The 13169-nt window shown below is 40.8% G+C and overlaps 1 protein-coding gene across 2 annotated transcripts in view; it reads right to left on the reverse strand.

Annotated features, from left to right (window-relative positions):
- Positions 1–507: 507 nt before the first annotated feature.
- The window catches only part of MCUB (mitochondrial calcium uniporter dominant negative subunit beta), a 157070-nt gene continuing 144408 nt past the window's right edge, over positions 508–13169 (reverse strand). For both annotated transcript variants that reach the window (XM_073571972.1, XM_073571973.1), the window contains 5 exons: positions 12577–12684; positions 9579–9739; positions 7965–8168; positions 4425–4541; positions 508–705 (listed from right to left, as the gene is read on the reverse strand). In XM_073571972.1, coding sequence (XP_073428073.1) covers positions 628–705; positions 4425–4541; positions 7965–8168; positions 9579–9739; positions 12577–12684 — 668 coding nt within the window. In that variant the 3' untranslated portion in view covers positions 508–627. The remainder of the gene's footprint in view (positions 706–4424; positions 4542–7964; positions 8169–9578; positions 9740–12576; positions 12685–13169) is intronic.

Here is a 13169-nt window from a genome sequence, read left to right on the forward strand (position 1 = left end):
GGCGAAATTATTCCCCACAGCCACACTTGGATTTTTTTTCTGCCTTCTTTCGATCATCACATGATAAAATGAATGATGTCAATCAAAAAAGTACAACTCATCCCACAAAAGACAAGCCCTCATATGCCTTTGATCGAAAAATAACAATGGGACTGTCCATGTGTTATAAAGTATTATTAAATGCAATGGGTTTGCTGAGTGCTGTACAGACATGGTGGGTCCTCAGGAGACACACACCCTTTGTAGCAGCTTTTAGCGCTGACTAATAGATAGGTATAAGAGTTGAGGAAAGTCTTTCCATTAACTCAGAATTCTTTAAAAGCATTTCTGAAACAGGATTTCCTAATCCAGACCACCCCCATAGCATCTTGTAGTATCTTTCATAGCCCCAGACCCAGCATGGAGAGCCCCATGTACGTTTCTTATGAGGAGTCTTCCATTATACAGTTACACTCAAAATTAGAAAAAGAAAAGTGGACGTCCAAGTAAATGAGCCAATAAAGTCTGTCATCTGTCATGTATGTTTTATTGTAATCTCTGAAAGAAGTTACCAAAAGAATCCAGTTTATTTTAAAAAAATTATTTCAAGCATGAAAAATGATCTCTACTGCATAAAAAATGAAAAATTTATTCTTGCACACGTAGTTCTTCAATGGGTAATTTTAGCTGTATTGGAGTTCTCAGCCGCCTTAGGCTTTCCTCGGTCTAGGAGAAAAAGGAGAAGGTCTTGTAAAAGATTTATCACCGAAAATGTGAGCAGAACCTGAAGCTGCCTGGGGACGGTGCAGCCCTAGGACATTCGTCACCATACTACACCAACTATCACACACAGGCTTCCTTATACAACCCCTAGCAAAAATTATGGAATCACCGGCCTTGGAGGATGTTCATTCAGTTGTTTAATTTTGTAGAAAAAAGCAGATCACAGACATGGCACAAAACTAAAGTCATTTTAGACCAAGCAAAGTGGAAAAATTATGGAATCATGAAAAACAAACAATAAAACACTCCAACACATCACTAGTATTTTGTTGCGCCACCTCTGGCTTTTATAACAGCTTGCAGTCTCTGAGGCATGGACTTAATGAGTGTCAAACAGTACTCTTCATCAATCTGGCTCTAACTTTCGCAGATTGCTGTTGCCAGATCAGCTTTGCAGGTTGGAGCCTTGTCATGGACCATTTTCTTAAACTTCCACCAAAGATTTTCAAAGATTTTCAATTGGATTGAGATCCGGACTATTTGCAGGCCATGACATTGACCTTATGTGTCTTTTTCAAGGAATGTTTGCACAGTTTTTGCTCTATGGCAGGATGCATCATCATCTTGAAAAATGAATTCATCATCCCCAAACATCCTTTCAATTGCTGGGATAAAAAAAGTGTCCAAAATATCAACATAAACTTGTGCATTTATTGAAGATGTATTGACAGCCCCAGTGCCTTTACCTGACATGGAGCCCCATATCATCAATGACTGTGGAAATTTGCATGTTGTCTTCAGGCAGTCATCTTTATAAATCTCAGTGGAACGGCACCAAACAAAAGTTCCAGCATCATCACCTTGACCAATGCAAATTCGCGATTCATCACTGAATATGACTTTCATTCAGTCATTCACAGTCCACAATTGCTTTTCCTTAGCCCATTGTAACCTTGTTTTTTTCTGTTTAGGTGTTAATGATGGCTTTTGTTTAGCTTTTCTGTTATGAATGAGTCAGCATAGGATGCAAAAGCAGAAATACAAGCTAAGTCCAGAAAACCAGAGAAGTTGGCAACTATCAGATTGCAGACCCCTGAACCTATCAACACAACTAGCAGTAGCCGTGGGGGGTTCCTACGATGCCCTAGACCCCTCGATCACAGCCGGAGAAATACATAGGCCTAAAGAAAGAAAGGGGAAATCTAAACTGCCCCAGAGCAGACCCCAAAGCAATAGGCAGCCCCCAACATATAATGACGGTGAAGCAAGATGAAAATACTAACACAGACAGAAAGATAGACTGAGCAAAGACGGGGCCCCAAAACTACCTAGATAGGAAAGGAAGGCTGCTGTCTGCAATCTGCCAAAACCCTATCAAAGACAAAAGGCAACCAGCTGATAAGAAAAAGGCCCTGAAGCAGCTAGGCTTCAAAAACTGAATCAGCACTCAGGTATTTTCAGAAGACAGAGCTAAATGAATTCAGCACACCCCAGCAGGGAATGGCAAAATCCAGAAAAACAAAGCAAAAAACAAAATCAAAGCACAAAAGCAAAAGGCCGAGCAGCAAACTTAGCTTTGGAGGAGCAGGAATTCATACTGGTCTCCAAGGATCCCACAGAGAAATCACCCGCAGGGCAGAAGGGCGTCGGCAGCATTATATCCAGTCCGTAACTCCACTCAGCCAGTCACAATCATCAGCCTCAGGTGTTTGACAATCAGGCTCACTACCTTTCTTTACCAGAGGAGGGAGTTCCTCGGGCCTCAGTAATGAAGGGGAAAATGAACTCACAACACTTTTCTGTATGTAAATCCCTTTTCCTTTAGGCTGTTTCTTACAGTTCGGTCACAGACGTTGACTCCAGTTTACTCGCATTCATTCCTCATATGTTTTGTTGTGCATTTACTGTTTTGGAGACATATTGCTTTAAGTTTCCGCTCTTGACGCTTTGATGTCTTCCTTGGTCTACCAGTATGTTTGCCTTTAACAATCTTCCCATGTTTGTATTTGGTCTAGATTTTTAGACACAGCTGACTGTGAACAACCAACATCTTTTGCAACATTGCGTGATGATTTACCCTCTTTTAAGAGTTTGATAATCCTCTCCTTTGTTTTAATTGACATCTCTCGTGTTGGAGCCATGATTTATGTCAGTCCACTTGGTGCAACAGCTCTGTAAGATGTGATCACTCCTTTTTAGATGCAGACTAACAAGCAGATTTAATTTGATGCAGGTATTAGTTTTGGGAATGAAAATTTACATTTACAGGGTGATTCCATAATTTTTTCCTCAGAATTGAGTGACTCCATAATTTATTCCCTAAGCTTGGTTTAAAAAAGTAACCATTACTGACTACCACATTTTATGTTATTGATTTCTTTTAGTGTTTCTTAAAGCCAGAAAGTTGCCATTTGAATTGACTTTAGTTTTGTGCCATGTCTGCGATCTGCTTTTTTTCTACAAAATTAAACAACTGAATGAACATCCTCCAAGGCCGGTGATACCATAATTTTTGCCAGGGGTTGTACTAAGCCACGTCAATGTCGTTACAGTGTGGCAGGAAATGTTCTCAGCACTAATCATCGCCATTCTCATAGCTCAGATGTTCGGGGAGTAAGCAATGGAGTCAAAAATCCAAGTCTATGTCTGAAAACCAGTGAAATTAATGGCGATGCTGGAAACCAGTGCACTCACTTGGCTGTCCTTGTTGCTCCCATTCACTTTCAATTGAAAATGATAGTTGGGTTCAGCTCTTACCATTCACATTCATTTCTATAGCCAGGGTCCATGTTAATCTTGCGTTCTAGCCGAGATTAAGGCCTGGGTTCCACCAGGACTTTTTTGTAGCGCGATTTTAACTATTACGTGGCCACTGCAATCCACCCATTTCCATATAACACAATGTATTGCTTTGGACTGCACCTGTTGCTAAATAGTTAATGGGAATCTGTCTGCAGGTTTTGTCTATGTAATCTGAGAGTGCCATGATATAGGAACACAGACCCTAATTTCAGTGATGTGTCACTTACTAGGCTATGTTTTGCTCTTTCAATACAATCAGTGTTTAATGAGCAGGAGATCATCATTACAAGACACCTGGCCTCATGCCTCCTAGTCCAACCACTCCACCAGCACTGATTAGCAGATCTCTGTCACTATACAATGTACACAGAAAGCTGTGGTGTGGGTTATACGCAGCTCAACAACTGAGCTCTGCTAGATTTGCAGCAGAGAAAACTGTCTATCATAAAGGCTGCACCCAGTAAACTATGCGATGCATTTCTGGAATCAGGTTCTCTGTTCCTACCTCATGCTGCTGTCAGATTATGTATCAAACATCAGTAGCATTACAAAAAAGTCATAGCACAGCCGAGGCTTATGGGTTATAAACATATGTACCCTTACTGTATGTTTAGCTAATAGAACGGATCAAAAGGCAACAGCATCCAGCACTAAAAGAGTCTAAGAAAACACCGACCGTAACTGAAAAGTGGCCTGGATTTTATTAGCTTAGCCCTCTGCAATGAATCTGGCACAGTATAAAATATACGCGAGACCTCCAGTAAAGTGTTACTGATCCATAACTGCAGGTCTATAAAAAAAATAATATAATATATATATATATATATATATATATATATATATATATATATATATATATATATATATATATATATATATATATATATATATAAGTATGTTACATAAAATATACTACAAACCTCTGCAAACTCATTTTTCAACCTGTTGTACTTCTCAATATCAAATTTCTGCACTTTGGCTTTTTTGTAGAAGATATGCAGGAATTGACGGTCACTGACTTCTGGATAAACATAGTCCTGCAACAGAGACGCATTATTACCGACATAGCCCAGCAACAGAGACGCATATTACTGACATAGCCCAGCAACAGACGGATATTACTGACATAGCCCGGCAACAGACGCATATTACTGACATAGCCCGGCAACAGACGCATATTACTGACATAGCCCGGCAACAGATGCATATTACTGACATAGCCCAGCAACAGAGACGCATATTACTGACATAGCCCAGCAACAGAGACGCATATTACTGACATAGCCCAGCAACAGACGGATATTACTGACATAGCCCGGCAACAGACGCATATTACTGACATAGCCCGGCAACAGACGCATATTACTGACATAGCCCGGCAACAGATGCATATTACTGACATAGCCCAGCAACAGAGACGCATATTACTGACATAGCCCAGCAACAGAGACGCATATTACCGACATAGCCCAGCAACAGAGACGCATATTACTGACATAGCCCAGCAACAGAGACGCATATTACTGACATAGCCCAGCAACAGACGGATATTACTGACATAGCCCGGCAACAGACGCATATTACTGACATAGCCCGGCAACAGACGCATATTACTGACATAGCCCAGCAACCGACGCATATTACTGACATAGCCCAGCAACAGACGCATATTACTGACATAGCCCGGCAACAGACACATATTACTGACATAGCCCGGCAACAGACGCATATTACTGACATAGCCCGGCAACAGACGCATATTACTGACATAGCCCAGCAACAGACGCATATTACTGACATAGCCCAGCAACCGACGCATATTACTGACATAGCCCAGCAACAGACGCATATTACTGACATAGCCCGGCAACAGACACATATTACTGACATAGCCCAGCAACAGAGACGCATATTACCGACATAGTCCGGCAACAGACACATATTACTGGCATAGTCCGGCAACAGAGATGCATATTACTGACATAGCCCGGCAACAGACACATATTACTGACATAGTCCAGCAACAGAGATGCTTATTACTGACATAGCCCGGCAACAGACACATATTACTGACATAGCCCAGCAACAGAGAAGCATATTACTGACATAGCCCAGCAACAGAGAAGCATATTACTGACATAGCCCAGCAACAGAGACGCATATTACTGACATAGCCCGGCAACAGACACATATTACTGGCATAGCCCGGCAACAGACACATATTACTGACATAGTCCAGCAACAGAGACGCATATTACCGACATAGTCCGGCAACAGACACATATTACTGGCATAGTCCGGCAACAGAGATACATATTACTGACATAGCCCGGCAACAGAGATGCTTATTACTGACATAGCCCGGCAACAGACACATATTACTGACATAGCCCAGCAACAGAGACGCATATTACTGACATAGCCCAGCAACAGAGACGCATATTACTGACATAGTCCAGCAACAGAGACGCATATTACTGACATAGCCCGGCAACAGACACATATTACTGGCATAGCCCGGCAACAGACACATATTACTGACATAGTCCAGCAACAGAGACGCATATTACTGACATAGCCCGGCAACAGACGCATATTACTGACATAGCCCGGCAACAGACGCATATTACTGACATAGCCCAGCAACAGACGCATATTACTGACATAGCCCAGCAACCGACGCATATTACTGACATAGCCCAGCAACAGACGCATATTACTGACATAGCCCGGCAACAGACACATATTACTGACATAGCCCAGCAACAGAGACGCATATTACCGACATAGTCCGGCAACAGACACATATTACTGGCATAGTCCGGCAACAGAGATGCATATTACTGACATAGCCCGGCAACAGACACATATTACTGACATAGTCCAGCAACAGAGATGCTTATTACTGACATAGCCCGGCAACAGACACATATTACTGACATAGCCCAGCAACAGAGAAGCATATTACTGACATAGCCCAGCAACAGAGAAGCATATTACTGACATAGCCCAGCAACAGAGACGCATATTACTGACATAGCCCGGCAACAGACACATATTACTGGCATAGCCCGGCAACAGACACATATTACTGACATAGTCCAGCAACAGAGACGCATATTACCGACATAGTCCGGCAACAGACACATATTACTGGCATAGTCCGGCAACAGAGATACATATTACTGACATAGCCCGGCAACAGAGATGCTTATTACTGACATAGCCCGGCAACAGACACATATTACTGACATAGCCCAGCAACAGAGACGCATATTACTGACATAGCCCAGCAACAGAGACGCATATTACTGACATAGTCCAGCAACAGAGACGCATATTACTGACATAGCCCGGCAACAGACACATATTACTGGCATAGCCCGGCAACAGACACATATTACTGACATAGTCCAGCAACAGAGACGCATATTACTGACATAGCCCGGCAACAGACACATATTACTGGCATAGCCCGGCAACAGACACATATTACTGGCATAGCCCGGCAACAGACACATATTACTGGCATAGCCCGGCAACAGACACATATTACTGACATAGCCCAGCAACAGAGACGCATATTACTGACATAGCCCAGCAACAGAGACGCATATTACTGACATAGCCCAGCAACAGAGACGCATATTACTGACATAGCCCGGCAACAGAGACGCATATTACTGACATAGTCCGGCAACAGACACATATTACTGACATAGCCCAGCAACAGAGACGCATATTACCGACATAGTCCAGTAAGATTGCACAGGAACTTCTTACAAGGTGTCTGATAGATTTTTTTTGCTCCTCATTGATTTCCCTTTCATATTTATTTGGACGGGCCACGGATGTGCTTTATGTAGGGTGTCTATATACAGGGGATATGGCCTGGGTTCTCCATTAGCCTACGGGACTTGGAAGAATGTTTATATATTCATATAAAGAACTATAGGAATTCAAATGCCGAAAAAAAATAGAAACACTTTGTGCCACTTTTGAATTCTTCCTGCTGTCCCTTCTCAAAAATTGGCAGGTGTAATGGAAATAAAGCATCACAAAGGCAGAAGAGAATAATATCATGGCACATAACTAATGATCCATCAGCAGCTCTGTTACAAGAAGGTTTTTCAATTTTAGCTTTACTATGAAGAAATTCTTTTAGGAAAAACTTTTTCTGATGGTTCCATCGATATCTTAAAATTTGTACTTCCAAAGAAATAATTGTTCAATATGTAGCACTCTGAAGGGATACACTGTAGGCCTTAGTCACACAATATTTGGCTTGCAGTTTGGGTCAGTATACAATATGGAAACCAAAATCTGGAGGAGAACCTACAGAGATAAATAGTACAATGGGAAGAATCATTGAGTTTTGAGGCCACTCCAGGTTCTAAAAACTGATGAAATACTGATATGTGAATAGGGTCATATTCTAAGGTACAACAGACTTGACTCACCAGTTTGGTTAGAAGGAAGTAGGCGTAGAAAGAAATGGCACTTCCATACGTAATGAAGTAAGTAACAGGTTCCATGATGTCCCAAGAGTAGACCCACCAAGTCAACCAGGCCAGAGCCCCACCCTGCGTAGACAGCAGTGCTAACCCAACCCACTTGAGTCGCGTAGTTCTGGCCTGCGCTAAAGCCATTATATTCTTTTTAATCTAGAAGAAAGTCAATTAAAACAATGATCAATGGTTGACACCATTACACATACAGGGGTCTGTGGTTACTTGCAGTTTTTTTCTTTTTCATTTACACAGTAGAAAAATCTGAACTTGGTAAAATTAGTGCTGGTTCCTGAAGTCACAATGATGAGACTAGTAATGTAACTAGAACTATGCTCAGATGAATTCCCCAGGAATACTATGGTTTAGCACGGCCGGTGCTTATTGCTCTTTACAATAGCAGTAAGAGAGTAAGACTATATAGTTGCACTAACAACATGACTGAAAAGACCAATAAAAAAAAAAAAAAAAATAAAAAAAAAGAATACAACGTGTCGTAAAATTGGTAAGGATAAGCTTGATGAGTACCTTATTTTTTTCCATGCATTACTACTAATTATCTACTCATTGATTTTCTTCTAGGGTGTAATTTCTTAATAAGGAGTAGTGAACTGTATAGTTGATTATTAATAAAGACCAGATAGAGATACAAATCAAACAGTAAATATTAAATTTTCTGATGATAGTATTTTTCGATTTATAACAGGGGCCCTGGTTATAAAGAGGCCGTATTGCCTGAGCTGCTGTTATAAGCATTCATACCTTCTTTAAAGTGGTAAACTAGAGCGCACTTATGGCTTACTATAGGAAAGTTTTCTTGTGCAGAGGTCACTGTATAGTAGGGGGGAGAGGTGAGCTGTAACCATCACCTATTGATAATGGAGGATCCGGTGTTACGCTACTGGTAAGATGCACCAAATTCATTAAGCAGTGTGCACCTCTTAAAGGGAATCTGTCAGCAGGTTTTTGCTATGTAAGTCGAAAGACAGCAAGAGATAGAGGCTGAAACACAGAATTCAGGGATGTGTCACTTGTCACAGTTGTTTACTAACTGTGAAGGATTTATCACTAAGATATTAACATTGTCGGACTAGTCCAGCAACTAAGCAACTCACTGTATATGGGCCTTGTACAAAGAGAGCCTGGTGTGGGCGGAGTTAGCTTTCTCAGCCCTGCTGCACTGTTAAATCTAAAAGCTCTGATTATGTGAGAACGGCTGCACCCAATAGTCTAAGTGATACATCATAGGATTCAGGGTTTCTTTGCCTACATCATGCTGCCCTCCGATGAGGTAGCAAAAACCTGCTGACAGATTCCCTTTAATGAATTTGGTTCATCTTGTTCTCACACACCCCTCATTAGGACTGGCATACAAAACACCAATCTTATTGAATAGGGGCCTTAGTGGCTTGAGTGAAAACTAAGCGGTTTCAGGAATTTTTTTTTTTTTTTTTCAGAAAAAGAAAAAAATATTTTTTATTACATGCTCACATTATATCCTCTTAAAATATCTTGTTTTATGATCATCGGAAAACTGTAAAGTTTAGATTAGAGACATTTACTGACCTCCTCTAGTGGCTGCAGCTCTTCCTTCAACTTCTCCAACTGTTGGATGAACTTTTGCTCTTTCCGCAGCAGATATTCGTCATAGTAGAAAACAGTATGCAAGTCATGAACCATGCATTTAATTGGGTCCAGTTGTTCAGGGCACTCAGTCTGAAGATTTTCTAAAACGACAAGGGCAAAAACAATGTTGCAAAATAAAAAAATAAATGATAATCATCTAAATGTGTTCTAGCTGTTGTGTATCAACATATATCTTATTTTCTTCTAGTTTCTCAAAATGATACACAACAGCTACAATTTGGAATGAAAAGCAGCTGTAAGGCTATGCGCACACGTTTCGGAATTGCTGCAGAAATTTCCACGGGAATTCCGGAATTCCATTCCGCGGGAAATATGCGAGAAAACCGCATTTTAATTCCCGCCGAAAGACTAGCGATTTGCAAGAGTAATTAGCTTGCAGAATGCTAGCATTTTCCAAGCGATCTGTAGCATCGCTTGGAGAACTGATTGACAGGTTGGTCACACTCATCAAACATAGTGTTTGACGAGTGTCACCAACTTTTTACTATTGAGGCCGCCTATGCAGCATCAGTAGTAAAAAGATATGTTAAAAATAATTTAAAAAAAATTAAAAATCGTGCTTTTCTCACCTTCCGATGTCCCGCGCAGCGCTCCCGATCATCGCGATGCTCCCAGCAGGTCCCGTTCCCAGTGATGCATTGCGCCAATGACCTTTGATGACGTCGCGGTCTCGCGAGACCGCTACGGAATCGCGAGACCGCGACGTCAAAGGTCATTGGCGCAATGCATCACTGGGAACGGGACCTGCCAGGAGCATCGCAGAGGTCTGCTGACGCTGCGAGGGACGCCGGAAGGTGAGAATATGATAATTTTTTTTATTTTACTTCTATTTTTTTTACAGGGATATTGTACCCAGAGCCTGGAGGACAGTCTCCTCTCCTCCGGACCGTGGGTACCATCCGGAAATGTTCTGCTTACTTTTCGCATGGTGGGCACAGCCACATGCGGAAAGTAAGTAGAACAATGCATTCCTATGTGTGCGGATTTTCCCGCGAACCCGAACAAAGAATCATGCAGCGTATTTTTCCGCGATACAATTCCGCCACGGAAAAATTCTCCGCATTAGCACAGCATTGCGGAATCCTATAGGATTGCATGGGATGCTGGTTTTTTTTGCATTTTCGCGGCAAAATCGTGCATTTAAAATCGCCGCAAAAACGCAAAAAAAAAAAACGCTACGTGTGAACACAGCCTAAAGATTCCCTCCTCAGATAATTTTCGTTTTTACGCTTTCATTTTTTCCTCCTCTTCTTCCTTGAACCATAACCTTTTTTTATTTTCCCATCCACATATTCATATGATGGCTTGTTTCTTGCTGGACAAGTTGTGATATTAAACGACACCATTCATTGCATCATACAATGTACAGAAAAACTGGGAAAAAAATCCAAACGTGGGAAAAGAATGCAACTTTGCCATTGTTTTTTTGACTGTCCATGTCAGTACGATCACAATGATACAAAACTTGTAAAAAAAAAAAAAACATTAGTTTGTCTTGCCATGTTCTGAGTCCTGTCAAACGTTATTTTTCTATTGATGGAGCTTGTTTTTTGCGTGATGAATGGTTTTATTGATACCATTTTTTAAACAAGCTTTTGGCTTTTTATGATATTTTGATCTGTTTTTCTTGCATTATTTTAGAAAGGAGTATTGACAAAAAAAAAGCATTTCTGGCTTTTTCTTTTTCTGATTGCAGGGTTTCACAGAAGGGTTTAATTAACCTTAGACTTTGAGAGACTGGACTTTTATAACTGCGATTTATATCAAATAGGTATTTTTTTTTACTTTTTTTATTTTGAATGGGAGTAAAGGGGGTGATATGAACTTCTATATATTTTTTTTATCATTTTAAAAGCTTTATCTTTATTGATTTAGGCCATATACTTGAACCTGTGATCACCTGATTGCTTACACTATATACTGTAATACCATAGTATTGCAGTATAAGGGCTCATTACTCATCTGCCAGAAAAATAGAAGAGTGCAATCTAATAAAAAAATTGTATTGAACTCGGACCAATGTTAATCTGAGTCCCTGCTCATCTGCAATTTTTTTCTCAGCTTAAATTGGACTGCAAAAAATTGCAGCATGCTGCGAGTGGCCGTGTATATTGGGTGAGACTCGCCAATGCAAGTCAATGGGTGCGAGAAAAAAAAAACGGATGACACAGACCATGCGAGTGCGGTCTGATTTTTACAGACACATTACCATTCTGTAGCATAGAACACTGGAAATAGTCCTGGAAATGATTCTACAATAATAATTGCAGAGAAAAAAAACGCATTCCATACGCATGTTATACAGATAATCTGATGGAAAAAAAAAAAAATCACATTGTTCCCGCATGAAAATGGCATGACACTCGTCCCACTTTTATGGACCAATATCAGACTGTTTATTTATTTTTTTTTTTTACAGGGATGGGTATGAACCCTTCGTATAAATTTAGGTCTCTTGAAGCTCTGCACGTAGCTGAACTTCAGATGAGCGCCAAGATGGCGGCGACGGGGGCCTTCAGGAGACCCAGCTGCCATAGTTAGAGACAGATGGAAATAATTTAATATAACCGGTATCTGCCATTTATGGAGAGAGCTTCGCTCCTGAGCCCTCCACACGGGATCACCCGTGTAATCACCTACATGATATTGTGCCAAGCATTTAAAGGGGTTATTCCACAATGGATATTTATGAACTATCTACAGCATAGTTAGGAAATGCTATGCTGGATGCCTCCACACAGGGACTCCAATAATCACTATGAATGGAGATTTATTAAAAGTCTATGGGACTGCTGGAGAGAGCCGAGTGCGGCACTAAGGTATTTTCCATTTGCTCTAGGGATATTGCATAGAGCGACAGGCATGCAAGTATATATTAAGAAATGAACACCAAATTTTCGGTTGCTGCATCCCTTACCCATGGGGGGTGGTGGACGGACGTGATGTGTTGATCTGTTTAGAACTAGCTGGAAGTCATTCTTCAGTAAGACATTCATCAGTGTTGAAGAGGAGAACTTTGTTCCATCTATGGATAAAAGGTTGATGCAATATTTATGCGTAGTCACACAAAAAACCTTAATATATTAGAGACACCACTTTAGGGAGTATACAAGAGAAATTACAGCACATCTACTTATGTTATACAAAGGGTGAGATCTGCAGAAAAAGACTGCAACATATCGGCCAAAAATGGATAAAACTAAAAGACATAAAAGAAATTTCAATCTAATTTTTTAGACAAGCAGATACTTCATAATGTTTCTAGAATATAGTGAAGGTTTCTGCTAGAATGCATGGAAGGCAGAGCTGGAGAAACATCATGGGCTGGACAAACCCAGCCGAATATAAAACCACTGCCAGGGGAACCCACTTATTTCCATGTAAAATACTGTTCGAATTGACATATTGGACTGAAACGTGGAACATGCAGTTCTTTACAAAAATCACCACCTACAATCACCACCTACAATGACTGGAGCAAATCTGGAAAAGCAGTTGTGAGTAGCCACA

This window comes from Dendrobates tinctorius, unplaced genomic scaffold, assembly GCF_039654945.1.
Source record: "Dendrobates tinctorius isolate UK_male_01 unplaced genomic scaffold, ASM3965494v1 ptg000030l, whole genome shotgun sequence".
Taxonomy (NCBI): domain Eukaryota; kingdom Metazoa; phylum Chordata; class Amphibia; order Anura; family Dendrobatidae; genus Dendrobates; species Dendrobates tinctorius.